Genomic DNA, 18,943 nt, shown 5'->3' on the forward strand with positions numbered 1-18,943 from the left:
GATCTTTTAGAATATTGTTTCTGTTAGCCAGATAACCCCCTTAAGGAACTGAAAAGGCAGGTTTCACGAATTATCCAGTATAGGTAAGGTTACAATGGGCCTGAAGAGTTGGCAAACTCAGCCTTACTTATAATAGGAGAAAAATACTAACCTGACAGACAGACTTTAACTCGTCTGGTTTAACATAGCCAGCACAGATCATTGATTCCTTAATTTGGAACCACCAGTATGCGGGTGTTTTACAGACTTCATATGCAATAACTGGTAGTGCCACCTGATTTAGCCCTTCAGCTGCTTTTGGTACCGTTGAATTACCTGCATGAATCAATATTACAGAATTCTTAGCTATACTTCCATGTTTTATTCATTTGATGTAGAAGACTGTTTGGTATAATGGTTTAATTTCTTTACACCGTATTTTATATTACTGTGGTAACATTACCTGTCTCATCTCCCCATCCAGTTGCATGACAACGATAACTTTCAGATAGAACCTGGTCGAGTGGTGGCAGACAGGCAAAATCGATATAGTCATTGGCCACCACTTCTCCATCTAGCCTCACCAAAGCAATGTCAAACTCTAACGCAGGTATTTCTGGGTAGACGAACCCTTCATGACGGTAGATACCCAGGATTTTGTAGCACTTTTCTGTAGGTTCAACCAGAGTTAAATTGTGCTTCCCAAGACACATTTGCCAGCGATGTAATTCATCTGCGTAACTTATAACATAAAAATAATACATTAAACAGTGCAAACTGGACGTGAATAGAAGAACTCAAATGTGATCATTCATATACAGGATAAACTAAGTAGCTGGGGAACACAAGTCTAATTATCATGTTTATGAATAACAATATTAGATATTCTAGCTATTGGATATCTACATATAAAACATAGGACTGTGTGGGAATACACAAAATTTACACAATTACCATAGGCGCTTCCTATAAGGCATGTAGAGGAAACTATATTGTTAAGTATCTTGCTGTTGGGATCTCTTAAAGGGGTACTCCAGCGGGGGGGGGGCACTTTTTTGCTGGGTCCACTCACCTCCCCGGTTCCAGACGTGACGTCTCAGGTTCGCTCAGCCACTCAGTGAAGGAGGCGGGATCCGTTTCAAGTCCGCTCAGATCCTGCGCCGCGATGCGGGACCGGCCGCTGGAACCGGGGAGGTGAGTGGACGTCTTTTCTCTCGGTCCCAGCAAAAAAGTGCCCCCCCCGCTGGAGTACCCCTTTAAAGAGGCACTGTCGCAATTTTATTTTATAAAGGAATCAACAGGTTGTGATCGCATGCAGTTTTGCAAAATATTCGCTTTATCTTTTTTTAAGTTTTCTAGGTTTAAATCAATGTTAAACATATGGCCACTAGGTGTCTCCCTTTACTGCATATGTGTACAGCTGCTGCACACTCTCATTCGGTAGCAGAGAATCCTGGGGGTGCTTGCATTGTATGGTCAGCTCTCCTTGTACAAAGCACCAAAACCTCTGTAACCACACAGTGACATTATACTGACTGAATTGTTACATAACAAAGAGCATTGTCTCCTAGTAAGCATGCATAGATAATATTATAATTAGCAAAAGTTAATAATATAATTAGACTAAGTTAATTGCCCTCAGTTGATATACAACCTGCATGATGAACAGGGGTCTTTCCTTGTGTGAGTGCACAAAGGACTGGGACTTCCTGTGTGTGGTCTCTCTTTTTTTTTAATAGAGAAAAGACCAAATATCATTATTGGGCGAAATTAATTGGCTAGAGGCCGTAGGAGAGTGAGACCTGGTGTGATCAGTAACTTTTGACATGCCAAAAGGTACTCCAAATGACAGTAACACAGTAAGGACATGACATTTTGGGAACTTGGGTACACTTTAAGTATGAAAGTAAAAGCTTTCTCAGTTACTAAGCTTTCCTTGACACAAAAAAATTATCCTGAAAACAATTTTGAAATAAATGATAGACTTACTTAATGAAGCAATGGGCAGCAGTAAGCACCCAATTCTTGTGGATGAGAGTCCCTCCACATGTGTGGAGAAAAATGGTTTCATTACGTGAGCTTGGCCACACCTAAAATACAAAGCATAGGTATAAGGAATTGCTATAGGGCAGAGTTCACACAGTCTTTTTCTGCATAAATTGTAGCTCCTATTATGCTGCAAAATATGCCCCAACAGAACACTGAGAGTGGTGGCATACAGTATATTTTTTAGTGTGTATTTTAAAGTCATAAGAATAAGTGACATGTCACTTTCTTTTCCCACATTCCGCATGGCTATTCCTGTGTTAATTTTTTTTTCCAATGATTACCGAGAGACATATGACTGTCTAATATAGTGTTATTACTAATGTATTGGCTTCAGTATGTTTTTGTTTGGTTCACCCGACAGGAAGTTGAAAATGAAAGAACTTCATAATGTGGTGTTGTCTCCAGTTCCCTGGCTCCTCCCTCTCTGAGACAACACATCATATTCTACTGTTTCAGAAGGCTTGGGTGGAGCTTGTTTCTGAGCTCACACCCCACCTCCAAGTAATGTCATCACCTCTGTCTAGCCCCTACTTCCCCATCTCCCTGTCGAATACACATATACATACATATATTTATTTATTGGGACATTTGGGGAAAAATGAGGTGTGTTTAATGCCTAGTGCCTAGAGGTGAAAAATAATACAAGCAGAGGAGCAAATAGTAGATTTTCCAGACTTGCTGTGTGGAGAGAGAGAAAATCTTCTGTTTAAAGCAATGCCCTTCAGCTAAGAAGAGGAGAGGGAAACTGGCAGTAGTGCTGTGGGAGGGTAGTGAGCAGGGTGGGAGGGCTATGATAAACAGCTGAGGAAAAGCAATGCATTCTTGATGTTGTAGTACTGAGAAACTGGTCAACCAGGAAGCACAGACATGCAAACATGCAAAACAAAATGTTTTTTTGAGGTTTTAGAACTGGGACAGACAGGTAAGCAATGCTATATGCTTTTTCAGTAGTTAATTTTCTTTAACCCGAAGCAGTGCCCCACCTCCAACCATATGTAAAAAATGGTATCTATCTAAACGACAACTTGAAAAAGGACCTGTCATAATTAGAGATGAGCGAACCTGGAGCATGCTGGAGTCGATCCGAACCCGAACTTTCGGCATGTGATTAGCGGTGGCTGCTGAAGTTGGATAAGGCCCTAAGGCTATGTGGAAAACATGGATATAGTCATTGGCTGTATCCATGTTTTCCAGACAACCTTAGAGCTTTATTCAAGTTCAGCAGCCACCGCTAATCAAATGCCGAACAATCGGGTTCGGATTGACTCGAACCCGAACCGGGTTCGCTCATTTCTAATCATGATGTTTATGTATGAGAGCCAGTGGCCAGCAGTGCCTGAAATAAATAGCCTAACACTGATAGGATGTAAGAGGCTAAAATTGAGCTCTGCAATAAATTGCTGGTGTTTGCACCCTCCTGGCTAGCCAGAGATTAATTTACATATAGTATGTGTGAAGCACTAGGGGGATATATCTGTTTTACTGTGGGTCAAGGGGCGTCTGCTTATAAAGAAATAAAAGTCACTCAGGAGGCCATGAACACCAGTTAGGAAAGCCTATTGGTTCCTGTACATAAACCTCATGACAGGTCTTTAAAGCGACTCTGTACCCACAATCTGAGCCCCCCCAAACCACTTGTACCTTCGGATAGCTGCTTTTAATCCAAGGTCTGTCCTGGGCCCCATACTGAACATGGGCTGGATCGTTAAGGCACCTGTGCAATGTTCAGACAGGAGAAAATGTTCCAGAGGCATTCCTAACAATGAAGAGGGTGGGAAGGAGGGACAGAGAGGTGGTGCCAGCCTAATGCATTTATAATCTAAGCCCCGGCCGTTGGGCACGGGGCTGCAAGTTTAAAAGTTGTTTTTTTAGGACAATACCTGCATCACCTGCCGAACAGACCATAGGACAGATCTTGGATTAAAAGCAGCTATCCGAAGGTACAAGTGGTTTGGGGGGTCAGATTATGGGTACTTTTTCCCTTGACTTCGGCCATTGATCTGAGCTGTGCATGCCAGTTTTATACTATATATCTTACCTGCATGGACACTTGCCAAGGCCAGGTGTGAGGTATAGCAGGTTCACCATTGACAATTCTAGAATAAATTTGGGGAGGAAAAGTGGGCTGTCCACATTTGTTTGGCCATTCTGAAAACAATAGTAAAATAAGCAAAATACAGAAAATTCCAAAAATCTAATTTATTTATTTTCTATGACACCTTAATGCTAATTTATGTGCATGTTCGTCTGGGTGATAGATTAACTTTAAGTGATGTCAGCAATTGAGGACAGATTAAAGTGTAAAGTAATGTAAGCAAGTGGCGACAGGTCCTGGCAACCTGCCAGGGACCAATCACTGCTCGCAACAGCCAGGGATTGCTGTGATTGGTCCTTTATCACAGACGGGCCAATCACAGTGTAAAATGACAGGAGGGGCCAGCTTCTGACAGCCCTTCCGACTCATAACACACAATACAGAAATTAACACCTTACTACCTTGATTGTTGCCCCTGTCCCCTGATACTGTACCTAATAGTTTCCCTTGTCCCCTGTTACTGTACCTAATAGTCTCCTCTGTCTTCTTTTGCTGTAACTGATAGTCTCCTTTGCCCCCTGTTTGCTGTACCTTACAGTCTCACTTATCCTTATTACTGTACCTTTTGTCCCTCCTGTTATTTAACTGATTGTGGTCACTGTCTCCTGTTGCTGTACATATTGTTCACCCCTGTTAGTGTACCTGATCGCCGCCTCTTTTAATGTACCAGATCGTCGCCTCTGTAAGTGTACCTGATCTGCGCTTTTGTTACAGTACCTAATCATCGCTCCAGTTACTGTACCCAATTGTCGCCACTGTCACTGTATGTGACATCTGAAAAAATTTACTGCTAAAAATATTAGCCCTTTGAGGTCCAAAATAGTAGAAGGACCTTTACCAAATAATGTCAACATACAAAGAGTAAATATATTATAAATGCAAATATTATCTCATTTCTGTTGCGGGATTTTACATGCAGTTACAAGCAGAGTATTCTAAACCTAGAAAAATGCAAATTGTTCAAATTTTTTAAAGGGTTAATATATCAACCAAAATTTAATACTATGAAGTTCAATTTGTCATGAGAAAACAGTCTCGGATTCACTTGGATAGCTTAAAGTGAACCCTTTTTGCATTATGATTTCTCTACACAGGTGTAAAGGGTAAATTTTGCAGTTTTCATACCTGATTTTATATGATACGTCATGGTGCTTGTTCCAGTAAAAAGTGATCTTTTATAATCTGTGAATTTTGCTACCTGGGCGGGGCTTCACGTCCGCAGTGTCACTTAGCCCCACCCACATCTTCACCATAGGCACTGTCCCTCTGTGACATTATCGGCACTTCAGTGGACATTGGTATGGGCCGACCTAGAGGGAGTGGGGCCTAGAACTTTAGTTCCAATGGCCGTCGGGGGGCGTCACAGAGGGGTTGGGCCTACGACACCATTGTGGGCGGGGCTAAGTGGCCCTTTGGTCAAGAAGCCCTGCCCAGATGGCACAATGTGCAGATGATAAAGATCACTTTTAACTGGAACAAGCACCATGTCGTATGATATAAAATGAGGTATGAAAACTGCAAAATTTCCCCTTTTACACCTGTGTAGAGAAGTCAGAATGCAAAAAGGGGGTGACAATGTCACTTTAAATTTCACAATCTTATTAGCAAATAAAACAGATGTTGATTTGAAAAATAGGTCTTGATCTTACATTCACCTGTATGTTTGTGAAACCAGAATTAAAAATTTTACGAAATTTCAACTTTGGTTACTCCTCTATATGCCAATCTTGTCAATGTTGGATTATATGGTGATTAAAGCAATACCTATTTGTATATTGTCCCATGGATTGGGGGCCGGAGGTGCTTCAGTTGGAGGTGTCTGTAAGAGACTGGTGCTCCAGTAGGCTCTAAATCCTTTTGACTCTGTGAAAATGTCACTGTAGAAGCGAAGTATAAGGGTGTTGCTATTACTAGTGATTCTAGTTGGCACTGTAGTTCCACAGAAAGGACCTAAAAAAAAAAATAAGAGGATCAATAATACATGATATCATATAACTGATTTTATATTACACAGTAGTCAATATAATCAGTAGTAAGTATGTAAACTTATTTAAACTGACAGTACTGGGAATTTCAGCGGATTTCACTGCGGAAATCGCATCGGGAAATCCGCTGCGATTCTGCAACGCGTAAACCCACCCTTACTAAAAATAAAAAATTTTTAAATATGAGAAAATTTTTTGAAATGTTGCACAGCTATCTGTTATAGACCTATAATTAATAGGAAAGTAACATAACGGGGGGGATTTACAAAGGGTACGCCACAGTGCAGATTCCCCCCTTCTCCCTGGCGTACGCCTCCCGTGTGCCCCGCTCGCCCGATTAGCGGGCTGGCGGAGCTTGGAGGGGCGTGATGAGGCGGGGAGGAGGCGTGGCCTCCTCCCGCACCTCATTTATTATGATTTACGCCTGCTCCAGGCGCAAATCATGACGCAAATCTACACCTGCTGGAAGCAGGTGTAGATTTGTTACGCCAGGCGCAGATTTGGGTGCCTGGCCGGCTGGATTCACTAAGAGGCGTACACCTCTTAATGAATCCTGCCGCGAAAAAGGGGGCGGGGATTAATATAAGACTTCACAAATCTGCAGAAATCACCCCCAATGTGTTGCTACTGGATGAGCCCTAGACGTTTACTGATGACAATTACAAGAACATACCGCGTTTAATGGTCTGTCCGGAGCTCTCTTCATATGCTGCCACGTAATCATAACACAGTTTACTTGTTATGTCTACGTCTTCCAAGTCAAAATGAGTGAAAGTTAGGATAATCTTTTTCCCTTCAGGCACTTGAAGATGCCATACGCACAGTTTGTTAGGTGCATAATTATTCGGCCAGTTTGGGGACTTAATGACTCCACTTTCCTCGGTGGAGCCACCGCCACAAGACTGGATTTCTGTGAAAAGTCAGTTAAGGTAATGTTATATATACATATAAATACAGTATCTTTTGAAGTATTAAATTATATGTTGTTCAATAACGTGGTCGTTAATAGTGTTGAGTGGAGACGCCAAACCGTTTGGGTTTGGCAACGTTCTTTGAACCTGAACGCTCGGCATTTGACTCCCCGTAGCTGCAGAAGTTGGATGGAGCCTTAGGGCCAGTTTATACAGAGTGATCAGCTGAATCAGGCCGATTCGATGGATCATCACTTCGTGTAATTAAGACAACGATCAGCTGATCTCTTTTGGTCCTGACGTAAAATCATTGACCACCGGCTGCGCATGACTACGTGTAATAGTGTTGTGCGGCCAACTGCTAATGAGTGTGTATAGAAAATCATAAAGGTCATACATACCTGTCCTCCCCTGTGCTTCTGCCCGCTGCCCTAACTTCCTGTCATCTGCCCGCTGTCCACAGCCGCCAGTGGAACTTCAGAACTGGTCTCTGAAGTGACAGGCCTATCACTTCAGAAGCCGGCTCTGCAGTTCTCTCGGTGGGTGCAGGACCGGGTGAGAATCGGGTGATAGCTGAGCTGTGTATTGGCCCAGTCACAGTAAGCGAGAGCCAATCTAGCAGATCGGTATTGGCTTACATTATGGGGGAGATTTATCAAAGGGTGTAAAATTTAGACTGGTGCAAACTACCCACAGCAACCAATCACAGCTCAGCTTTAGGCAGTGCTGAAAGGAAAGCTGAGCTTTGATTGGTTGCTGTGGGCAGTTTGCACCAGTCTAAATTTTACATCCTTTGATAAATCTCCCCCTATGTCGTCGGGCTGTGTAATAGGGACCTTATCAAGTCTTAGAAAACATGGATAGAGCCATATGCTGTTTTCAGGACTTCCTAAGGCTGCATCCAACTTCTGTAGCTGCACAGAGACGAATGCGGAGTGTTCAGATTCGGAGAGTGTTACCAAACCTGACCAGTTTGGCCTCTCTACTCAACACTAGTCTTAAATACATAACATAATGGAGGAACAAATGGTCAACAACAGTTGTTGTGGGTGCCAAAAAATAAATAAATAAATAAAGCTGCATAAAACTGGGAAAAAAATTTTTATCCTCTGAAAAGTACTTGAGAAGATCCTTTATGTCAACTAAAGGTTAAAGGGGTTATCCAGCGCTACAAAAACATGGCCACTTTCCCCCCTACTGTTGTCTCCAGATCAGGTGCGGTTTGCAATTAAGCTTAATTTACTTCAATGGAACTGAGTTTCAAAACCCCACCCAAACTGGAGACAATAGTAGGGGGAAAGTGGCCATGTTTTTGTAGCGCTGGATAACCCCTTTAATGCTGTGTATCTCTTAGGCTTGAACATGCAGACACTCTAAAAGAAGTCAGACAGTCTACCAAGAACATAGATTGACATATAAACAGTAGACTGATTGCAGACCACATGGCCCCTCTAGCAGGAGGAACCATATGCAAACATGGAGAATACATTGGAACTCCATGCAAATACTGCCCTCTAATTCAGGATAGCTGAATAACAATTCTATCACCTGACTAGCACAGAATGACAAAAAGGTATTTTTTTTTTGTAGATAGTGGGTAATAACATACCTTAAGATGAATTTGAGTTTTTACCAATAATTACCTTCTATATCATCGGGCTTGACCTCTTCCCATTTTAACTCGAAACCATGATCGGTTATAACTTTATCTGTGGAGAATTTCAGGAAAAGCTTGTTGGTTGAGCTGATGATCACCGGAGGCTTCAGAAACCCACAGTAAATGCCTGGGATGACAAAAGAGATTAAAGTGGCATCCTGGATGCTCTGTTAGTCATTAAAAATGATAAATAACCTGTCATATTTGGAAGGATGACAGTGGAAAGAACAATGACCCTTGGGGTCCACGGATGGAAAATAAGTGCTATATCAAAAGTGACTTTTATGTGCAAAGTTAATCACAGAAGAAAATTGGATATTCACTGTACTAAGCTGACCTCAGTGGTTGGTACATTTTGTCGGTGCCCCTATAACACCCCCTATTTTTGTGGATGGTCATAAAGTGTGAAAACTGCAATACCGTACAATGTCTGATTATACAGTATGGTGCTCAAAAAACAGCACCAAACTTTGACCAAATAACACTTTCATACAAGTGCCACCACTATCACACACTGCACAAATATTTTACTGTATTCAAAGTAGCAGTGCCACGCAATGCCTAAAGCATTACTGCCATTGACTGTAATGCTTCCATACAGTCTTCCAATAGTATCAACACCGACCAAACATAATTTAAAAGGGTATTCCTCTCAAACATAACATGTTGTTGCTCATGGTGAGACTATCAATTCCTTCCACACTTGTTATTATCTATTCTGTCTACTCCCCCCAGTTCTCAGCTGCTGCTTTCTGCTAAAGACACAAAAATATGTGTGTGAGCCTCTGTCTCCCCCTCCTCCCTCCTCCCTTCTGTGACAGCTGATGTAAACAAGTCCCTGACTGGCTTTATCTGAAACATTGTAGCTTCTTTGTAATGATTGGAGGGTTAATCACAGAGAGTCCATCAGCAACGTGACCTCAGAATAACCTTGTCATCATTACAAAGAAGCTACAGTGTTATAGATAAAGCCAGTCAGGGACTTGTTTACATCATCTGTCACAGAAGGGAGGAGGGAGGAGGGGGAGACAGAGAGAAAAGCTCACACACAGATTTTTGTGACTTTAGCAGAAAGCTGTAGCTCAGAACTGGAGGAAGGAGACCAAATAGATAATAACAAATATGGAAGGAATTGCTATTCTCACCATGGGCAACAACATGTCAAAAGTTATGTTTGAGTGGAATACCCCTTTAGGCAATCTAACAACAGTGTTAAACAATATGTAAATAATACAAATTATACAATAAACTCATGGTAGTCAGTTTCCTCAGGTATGGCCTTCATTGGTAGGTATGACCATCAGGCTAGCCGATAGCCGATAGCCGATATGGCTTGTCCAAACATTGCACAGGTTGCTTTCCCTTAAAGCCCATCTGCTGACCATTGTATCTGCCTATTTTAATTCTAAATAGTTTTTTGTGTTCATGAGAAGCAAAATTCTCATATCTCCTATGCACTCCTCCCACAGTTTTCTGCATCCCCCCACTCTGACCCTTTCGCTGTCAGTGCGTATAATAGTCCTGGCAGAGAGCGGAGAACGAGGAGCAAGTGAGTACTGATCTGACTGATTGGCTCTTGCTTGCTCCTCACCCTCGGCCTGTGTAATATGGGCTTTAGTTCAAGTCTAAGGGAAGTGGTGGCTTACCTGGTTTCATAATTTCCACATGTTTTCATGAAGTGTGTGGATCAATATGTGGTTGCAAAAGGGCTAAGAGCCCTATTCCACAGTAACGATAATCGGCTGGATCGGCCCCATTTGGCCTGATTCGGCCGATTATCGTTTGGTGAAATAGAGAGAACGATCAGCTGATGATCGTGTCATCGGCTGATCGTTCATTGAGGGCCAGACCTAAAATCATCGTTCCCCCACCGCGCATCGCTACGGTTGAATAGCAGTGTGCGGCGGGCGACCGACGATTTGACAGGCTGCAGCAGCATACAATACCTGTCAGGTCTTCTCCGCGCTGTCTTCATCCCCGGGTCCTGCGCGCTCTATCTTCAGAATGGCCGGTCAGCTGACGGAGCGCTCAGCTAATCACAGGCCGGGATCGCTGCGGCCTGTGATTGGCTGAGTTTGGCCGGTCAGCTGACCGGCCATTCTAAAGATAGAGCGCGCGGGACTTGGGGATGAAGACAGCGCGGAGAAGACCTGACAGGTAATGTATGATGCTGCAAGGATCCTGCAGCCCTCGCTCAACGATCATCGGGCCCTCCTCAACATTGATCGGGCCCTCCTCGGCCCGTGGAATAGGACCCTAGGAGTCTAAAGTCTCAACCTTATCTCAGCTCTGAAAATCTTTTGTGAAGCTAAAGGGGCCCGACACGAGGCCATGCAAGGACGCAAATGGCAGCGATACAGAAAAATCTAAACAATAGACCCATTGACGAGTTCAATCTGCCAAATAGCTTTTAAGTGTTTTCTAGACTTTTGTTTACCTATCATATCATAGCTGTCAGATATTTCCAGCTTGTCTCCGGTACATTGTCCTAATTCCCCATCCATAGAAAGGTCGAAGAATGTCAGTTTAACAAGCCATCCTGGAGTAACGGAGATGTTCCAGTTGCAGGTGAGATTAGCTGGGTAAGTATCAGGGTAATTCATGGAGTAAAGAAAACCCTTGCGACCTTTCTGTAGGGCATTACTTCCACAACCCGAATCTGCGGGTAGCAATGCAAAGAAATACACAATACATTAGTAACATAATTGATGAATATTTTTCTGAACTATAACCTGTCATTGAAATGTACTAACAACATCAGCCATGGAAAACCTATAAGGGTGCTTTCACACCTACAGGATCCGCAGCAGATTTGATGGTGCAGATTTGATGCTGTGTTCAGTTATTTAAATGAAATCTGCTGGTAATCGGATCTGGTAAGTGTGAACGTACCCTAAACAATCTTTTTTTGTGCTGTGATGCATCTAAAATAAAGGATAAAGCAACTTTGCAAATAGTTTGCACTGGTGTACACACACACACACACGCATTCCCATATACACACGGGTGTACACACACACACACACACGCGAAATTCCCACATACACACACGGGTGTACACACACACACGCACCTACAATGCATTTAAAAAAGCCTCTCACTATTTTAAAATTTAGATCTGTTATGGCTTTGTGCTAAATAAAACTAAGAAGATTTAAGCAATTCAAGTTTTCTCATCATGATTCTGCACTGAATACCAAATTTAATACAGAAAAAAAAAAACAACTAAAATTTTGCATTTACATGATCATCGAGATGTTTCATCAACTGAACTGGAGTTCACTTGTAATTTAAATTAGCTGGACATGATTAGTAAAGATACACGACTGTCTAAAGGAGGTCTGATAATGTCTGAGCAAACGCAGTCAAGAGGAGGAAAGGATTGCCTGTAGAGCTCAGAGTAAGAATTTTTTTCTGAAGCGCACAATTTCTTTTTCTGATGCACTGAAAATTCTCTAGATTATAGTGGCCTTCATAATTCTTAAACGGAAGAAGTCTGCAACAACCATGCTGGAGATGGCCACCCCACCAAACAAAGTCATTGAGGGAAAAGGTCCTTGTTAATAGAGATCACTAGGAACCCAATGGTCCCTTTTAGCTGAACTTCAAAGATTCTGTGTGCAGAATTCTGTGTGCGTTTTGGCATCAATTCTAAGTGTCATGTATGTGTGCTGTGTTTTTTTTTTTTTTTTCGGCGGCTGGGACAGGCAGACTGGTCAGGGAAGAGGGAAAGGGGAATCGAGCAAAGTACAAAGATATTGTAAAAGAAAATCTGATGTATGTCAATTTAGTTTTTTTCTTTTCAATTAATTTATCACATTCTTGTTTTTCTTCTTATTATGGGTACTAATGGTACTTTTACACGGAGCGATAATTCGCCCTATCGCACGATTAACGATTTTGAATGAACAATGTTTTTTTCATAACGATCAGCGTTTAGACGGAACGATACATCGTACGGAAAAATCGTTATTCGATCGTTTTACGATTGCTTAAGCCTATCTCACACGGGTGAAATCGTTGAAAGAATGTTTACACGGAACGATCTGCGAATTTTTTTCCAAACGATCAATGACGATTTGAGAACATATTGAAAGATCAAAATGAACGATTTGTTGCTCGTCGCTTGATCGTTCGCAGCGTTTACACGGAACGATTATCGCTCAAATGCGATCGTTATCGTGCAAATACGAACGATAATCGCTCTGTGTAAAAGGACCATAAGTGTAAAATAATGGGGGAAAACTTTATATTTTTTTTTATTTTAGCAGATGTAAAACAAAATGTAAAAAAAGTGAAAGGGTCTGAAGACTTTCTGAATGCATTGTATCTCCATAGTAATAGTCTATAAACCCACCCTGTATAGCTTCGTCCTGCAGCCATACAGTACTCCTTTCCATCTCATTCCTACTAATTTGTTTTCCTACATTACCTATTATTCCTGTATATTCCTAGTTTCCCCTTATGACTTTTTGTCCACACTCCTCCCTCTGATGAGTTACCTGGATTTCCTGGGATTCCATTCCTATTGCTCAATTAGTTTATTTGTCATTACTGTAAAACTTCAATAAAAAGTGACATGAAATATGTAGCTAACTATAAAAGCACAATGATAGTTACCAATATAAGACGGACTTTCAGTTGGGATAACACTTCCTTCGAATGCAATGTATTTAGCTTGGAATGATCCTCGTACACCCCCTTGATTTGCTCTGAAGCGGACTAGCATTGAGTTGGAGCTAGCAGACACAGACTCCGGGATTTCTTTGCCACAAAACTGTCCTGTTAAAAAAAGCGATATCATTATATAGGTGAAGAATGAATGCAGGTCAACGTGTCGGCTAGTGTGTTGCAGGATGGTTTCTTAGCTATATAGTGTCTTGGTAAGGGTGGTCTACTAAGTGCCAGGTGTCAGGTATCGCACTTAAGGGTAGGCAATGTGATATGTATTTTTCCCACTAGGTGTCACTGTCTTATTTATTTTCTGTATTGTCCAAAAGCACAGCTGAAGGAAAGTCATGGGTTAACTGTTTATGTCACATGTTGTTTAACCAATCACAGGTGCAGGTGTTTTCCCTCACTTTTCTGCCAGTTACACTTCTTCTCTCTCTTCTCTCCTTCAACCCTGCCAATCACAGTGAAGCTTAGTTGCTCCTATAAAAGGGAGGTCAGTTCCTGGGGGAGGGCTCTTGTCATTTAGTTTGGAGGGAGTAAGACACAGCCAGAGAGAGTTCTTCTGAGCAAGTAACCTGTTCCAATATGCAGTGCTAAACCCTCAGGAGGTGTAGCCATCCTCTGAGGAAACCTTATCCACATCTGGGATCCCTTTCCTATATTCTCAGAGCAGTATCCACAGCTAGGTTTTGACCCCCCAGTAGGACAAATAGCTGAGGCTGACGCATCCTACTGACTAACGCACGGCTCTTCTGGGAGGCCTTGGAAAGTCTGCTACACCCAGTTGTATAGGCTTGGGGCTCATACTACCCAGCTTGGCACTAGCTGAACTAGTTGGGCAAAGGGCGGTAAAGTAGCACACTGTCTAAACATGAGTATGGGTATTCTTCTCTTCCATACACTTGTACTACAAGCTCATCCCAGCAGAATACACTACTACTTGGATAAGATCCCAAGATTGTCCCCAGCTCACTTCTCAAGCTACCTCAAACTCTACTTTCTCCTTACTCTGTCACCTGTTCCATGCTCATTAAATGGGTACTCCTGCCAGGGGGTATTTTTAAGCTATGGTAAGGTAAGTTACCTCCGCTGTCCATAACCACCCCCTCCCCGATTCCAGCACCAGGTCCCGCGGCCGCTTCCTGGTGTGAGCTGTCGTCATGACGTCTCATGGCAGCTCACACCAGGAAGCAGCCGAGGGACGGGTGTACCGGGCGGCATGATCTGGGACCTTGCGCTGGAACCGGGAAGGTAAGTGACCTCCACCGTCCATAACCACCCCCTCCCCGCCCATAGCTTAAAAATGCCCCCGGAGTACCCCTTTAAGTTTTTGTCAGTATTATAGTATTGTTAGCAGGAATATACCATATGGCATGGCAATATTATCTTTATATATATATATGTATAACTGTTGAGACAATACTGATTGCAGAGTAACTATATTAATTCAATAGAAGGAACATACCCAATTTCTGAGATCCTTTTTTTTCACCATCGTAAATTTCCACCATTTCATTACAGCCCGCTGGTCCTGGAAGTTCTAAGTCGAAGCTTGTAAAGGACAGTTGTACTCTATGGCCAGCATCAACCGAGATTTTCCACTACAGAAAAAGAAATAACACAACTTTTGTGCAGCACCTAAAAAACACATAACCCACAGAGTGCTAGGGTACTTTTGCAGGAATACTTGTTGCTGATTGCTGGCCTGTGTAAAAGGGCCTTTAGGATATTACAGCAAAAGGACAGTACAGAGAGTAGGAAGAGACGGGGAACGCTAACAAACATATATTATAATTGTGTGTGTCTATATAAATGACTAAGACAATTGTGGTATATTGGATTTTCACCTTTTGCTTTATACAACTGTTCATTTATTGTTTCAACCTGAGTGATAGTTACATTAACAACAAACAGTCAGATGCCTGAATGATAAGACTTGAGTGATATGATGGTAGTTTTGGCCTTGTTTCTATAGGACACAATTTACCTGGTAAACAAGGCCGCACCTGGTGTCAATTCCTAATTCAAATAAGGCAAGCCAATACTGTAGAAATCCTTCAGCACCCTTTGATAGAGAGGAGTAATTACCTGGTACAGGTCATAATTCTTGTTGTTATATGTGCTCGGAGATTGAAATTCTCCTGTGTTGCCCTCTAAGAATCCTCCACCTCCCACAATATCTAGAAAAATAGTTTAAAAAAATAAAAATAAATAATAATTATAAAAAGTATTTACGTTTTTCTTCCATAGTCAACCCTATAAAACATAGCAAGACATAAAACTATCCAGTGCACTACTTACTTATTGGAAATACAACGGATTAGTTTAAAGCAAAAACAGACAGATAGATATTATGGATTTGGAAAGCAATTCCAACCTCCAGTCCTCTTGGATATGATGCCACAAGGTTTGTACATCTGGATTTGAGTATTTTCTGTCACTAATCCCCCATGTGCTTGCATTGTTGGCCTAGAAATGGTCAGTTTAAAATCTTGGTCGTGTAATTCATGGATAGGTTGAGGCCTCCAAAGAAGATGTTTTTTTGTAATCACTGGGAGGTGCTGGTTAAAGCAAATGTACCACTAGGTACATCGCTTTGTGTTTTTTACATCAACAGAGCATTGTCGGTTTTCGCGCACTGCATCGGTCTATTCCCTAGCACCGGCCCAGCATGAAGCACTGGGCGCGGGCCCGCAGGCTCCCCAGTGGGACTAAACCCCCTCCCCTCTGGGACAGAATCAATGGAGCCGCATCACAGAGGAAGGATTGTCATACTGAGGGCCAGCGGGCCCACTCCTAGAACTTCATGCTGGGCCGATGCTTGGGAATAGACCAGCCCTGTGCGCAGGAAATGGGCGGTAGTTCAAAAAAAGGACAGCAGCACCGGCATCCCCGCACCGGTCTATTAATGTAAAAAACACAAAGCGATGTACCTAATGGTAAATTCCATTTAAGGCGCTAAAGGATATAAGCCTAGACATATCAATGTGTTTGAGACAAAACTAGGACATGTTTTTGTATCAGACAGATAGAAAATAGACAAGAGTGCGACTCCAGCATGCTTGAGTCTACTTGTTCTCCATTTTAATAGCGGTAGCTGACAAAGCTGAATGCTGCCCTAGGGAGTCCTGGAAAACATGGATACAGCCAAAGACTTGCATGGCCATGGACGAGATGAATGCCAAACATCTGGTCAGTAATTGCTGGCATTCTTTTTTAGGGGTTGTGTTGTGATTTAAAGTGTACCCCTAGTGGTGGGAATCTCTTTTGTAAAAAATGACTATCCTGCAGCACTGTGCATGGTAGACATTTCTATAATATACATCTATTTTTTATTTGACATCGGAATAGACTTTTGATCTCTCGTTCTCCCTGATCCCCATAGCATATATTATATACATTATGATGAGACAGGCTTCCTGCTGTGACTCCATAGCTCCCAGGGGCGGATTAACTTTATCATAGGCCCTGGGCTGTTCAACAAGCTTGGCTCTCCCACCCTACTGTAGCACTAGCTTTAGTCTTTTTCCTCCATAGTGCAGACAATAAAGGACCTGTGGTGATATCATGTTAAGGTCCTTCAGTATGTTCTCTGATGTTACTGCATTGTCTCCTGATTTGTGCAAAATTGCAGTAAAAAAAACTGCGTATCAGTCTGTTTGGGCAGCCATGGGCCACCCTGGAGCTCAGAGCCCTGGGCTACCGTCCAAAACAGACCTATTATAATCTACTACTGATAGCTCTCATCTCTAGTATGAGGACAGGCACCATAGATTTACATGAAACTAAGTCTCGTGATTGAGACAGGAACTATGGAGAAGCTTCAGGGGAAATATCAGCAGGTTAGAATCTAACCTGCTGATAGCCCCCCAATGTGCATGGGGTGCCGAGGAGGAAGGCGTGTCTCTTACCTTCCTCCTTGGCGCCTTTTCCATGCATTAAGTAGTTGAATCCCCATCCCGGAGCACCATTAGGAAGACTGCCCCGCCCCCATGGTACCGATCCGGAGCTGGAGAGGGCAGGCTTGGTGCCATGTGGGCGGGGCACTGCTCCTAACTGTGCTAGAGCATACATAAACAGAGTATATTAAGAAGCATAAAAAATAATTGCTTGGTGTACTCACCTGCTATATTTTTGGGATCTACAGCTTCATACTTGGCATGAAATCCTTTATCACTGGTTTCACTATTAGTGATGAATGTCACAAAAATTCTGTTCCCAACTGACACTAGAGGCTTGGGAAGAGTGTGCCCACAGTGTGTACCTGATCATAGAGGAGGAAAAAAATCTATTTAGCGGAGCAGATTTAACAATAAAAACGGTTGAAACGGTTAAAAACTGTAAAAAGTTGGGCTGCTGACAAGTTTATTCCTGCTGAGTTGCTCAGTTAAACTAATGATCAAGGTCAAGGAGAAATAAAACTTTACGTAAAGTAGCATGAACTGCTGACACTGTTAGATAGCTGTTAGGTCAAGGCGACACATAGTACCTTTCATATATCTATTTGTGCTTCCAGAATGTAGACAAATGCATTTATTTTCTGGTGGAAAGTGTCAAAGAGGTTTTCCCAAGTCCCTGAAATGTTGAAGGCTTTAATGCCTTCTTGCTACCCCTCCCCTCCCTATCCCTGCATGGTAGTTTCCAGTTCGGAGCCTGTCCTGTGCATAAAATTGTGTATGGGTGGAAGATTTGGAAGCAGGGCTTAGCCAGTCAGTCAAGCAGGTATCTCTATTTGAAGCTACAGTAAAAGTTGTAGCTACAATTGCAATCATCATTAGGGAGAGGATATGTCCATCGCATCAACCCTTTTTTTCACCTTTTATTCAAAGATCTAAAATTTTAAATATATCAACTAAACTAAGGTTAGGTTCACTCTACATTTTTGCTGTTTGTTTAATGTATCTGTTCTATATAAAAAAAAATAAAATGGATGGTTAAAACGGATGCAGTTGTATGCAATCCCTCTGGATCTATTTTTCGGTACATTATAAAAGAAGTCGATCGAAATGAAACATTTTTTTTTTTAGCATACACAAAAACGTGGTTGACCACGTTTTTTCTGTACATAAAAACTAAACATTTCAAAACGGATCAGTTGAACAAACAAAAAACTAAGCCTAGGTTCACACTGCGATTTTGCTAATAGTCTTTGTCTTAAATCTAATAGTCTTAGGGCCACATGTATCATCCGGCGAATGGATGATTTTCTGCGGAAAGTGCCGATTTGCGTCTTTTTTTAAGCAAAAATGGCGGATTTGCAAATAAAATATTCGCAAATCGGCACTTTCCGCCGAGTACGCCAGGGGGCGGAAAGGGGGCGGAAAAGGGGTGGAGAGTGGGCGGAATGTACGCCGAAAACCTACTCTAGTCCTCAGCTGGCGTAGGTTTTCGGCGGTGCGCAACGGCGCGCACGGGATTTATGTAGAGGCAGTCCGCCTCTACATAAATCTCCGTAGCGCCGGAGCTGCGGGGGCATTTTTACGTCCGGCGTAAAAAACGCCGGACTTAATAAATGCCTCTCTTAGTCTTTTGTGCTTAAATCTACTATACTGGTTTTATTTGTGCTTTTAGTTGCCTGTCCTAATTAAAGTAG

General features: G+C 42.3%; 2 protein-coding genes across 4 annotated transcripts in view; one reads left to right on the forward strand and one right to left on the reverse strand.

Annotated features, from left to right (window-relative positions):
- The window catches only part of LOC138797738 (albumin-like), a 467,413-nt gene that overhangs the window by 312,561 nt on the left and 135,909 nt on the right, over positions 1-18,943 (forward strand). The gene's annotated exons all lie outside the window — the stretch shown is intronic.
- Positions 1-18,943, reverse strand: part of LOC138797735 (ovochymase-2-like) — a 54,266-nt gene that overhangs the window by 24,694 nt on the left and 10,629 nt on the right. The window contains exons 4-15 of the mRNA XM_069978312.1: positions 17,474-17,614; positions 15,439-15,530; positions 14,816-14,951; positions 13,297-13,458; positions 11,114-11,335; positions 8,663-8,803; positions 6,782-7,018; positions 5,888-6,073; positions 4,067-4,176; positions 1,969-2,069; positions 443-720; positions 152-315 (exon numbers count right to left, since the gene is read on the reverse strand). Of these exons, the coding sequence (XP_069834413.1) occupies positions 152-315; positions 443-720; positions 1,969-2,069; positions 4,067-4,176; positions 5,888-6,073; positions 6,782-7,018; positions 8,663-8,803; positions 11,114-11,335; positions 13,297-13,458; positions 14,816-14,951; positions 15,439-15,530; positions 17,474-17,614 (1,970 nt within the window). The remainder of the gene's footprint in view (positions 1-151; positions 316-442; positions 721-1,968; positions 2,070-4,066; positions 4,177-5,887; positions 6,074-6,781; positions 7,019-8,662; positions 8,804-11,113; positions 11,336-13,296; positions 13,459-14,815; positions 14,952-15,438; positions 15,531-17,473; positions 17,615-18,943) is intronic.

Source organism: Dendropsophus ebraccatus, chromosome 7, assembly GCF_027789765.1.
Source record: "Dendropsophus ebraccatus isolate aDenEbr1 chromosome 7, aDenEbr1.pat, whole genome shotgun sequence".
Taxonomy (NCBI): domain Eukaryota; kingdom Metazoa; phylum Chordata; class Amphibia; order Anura; family Hylidae; genus Dendropsophus; species Dendropsophus ebraccatus.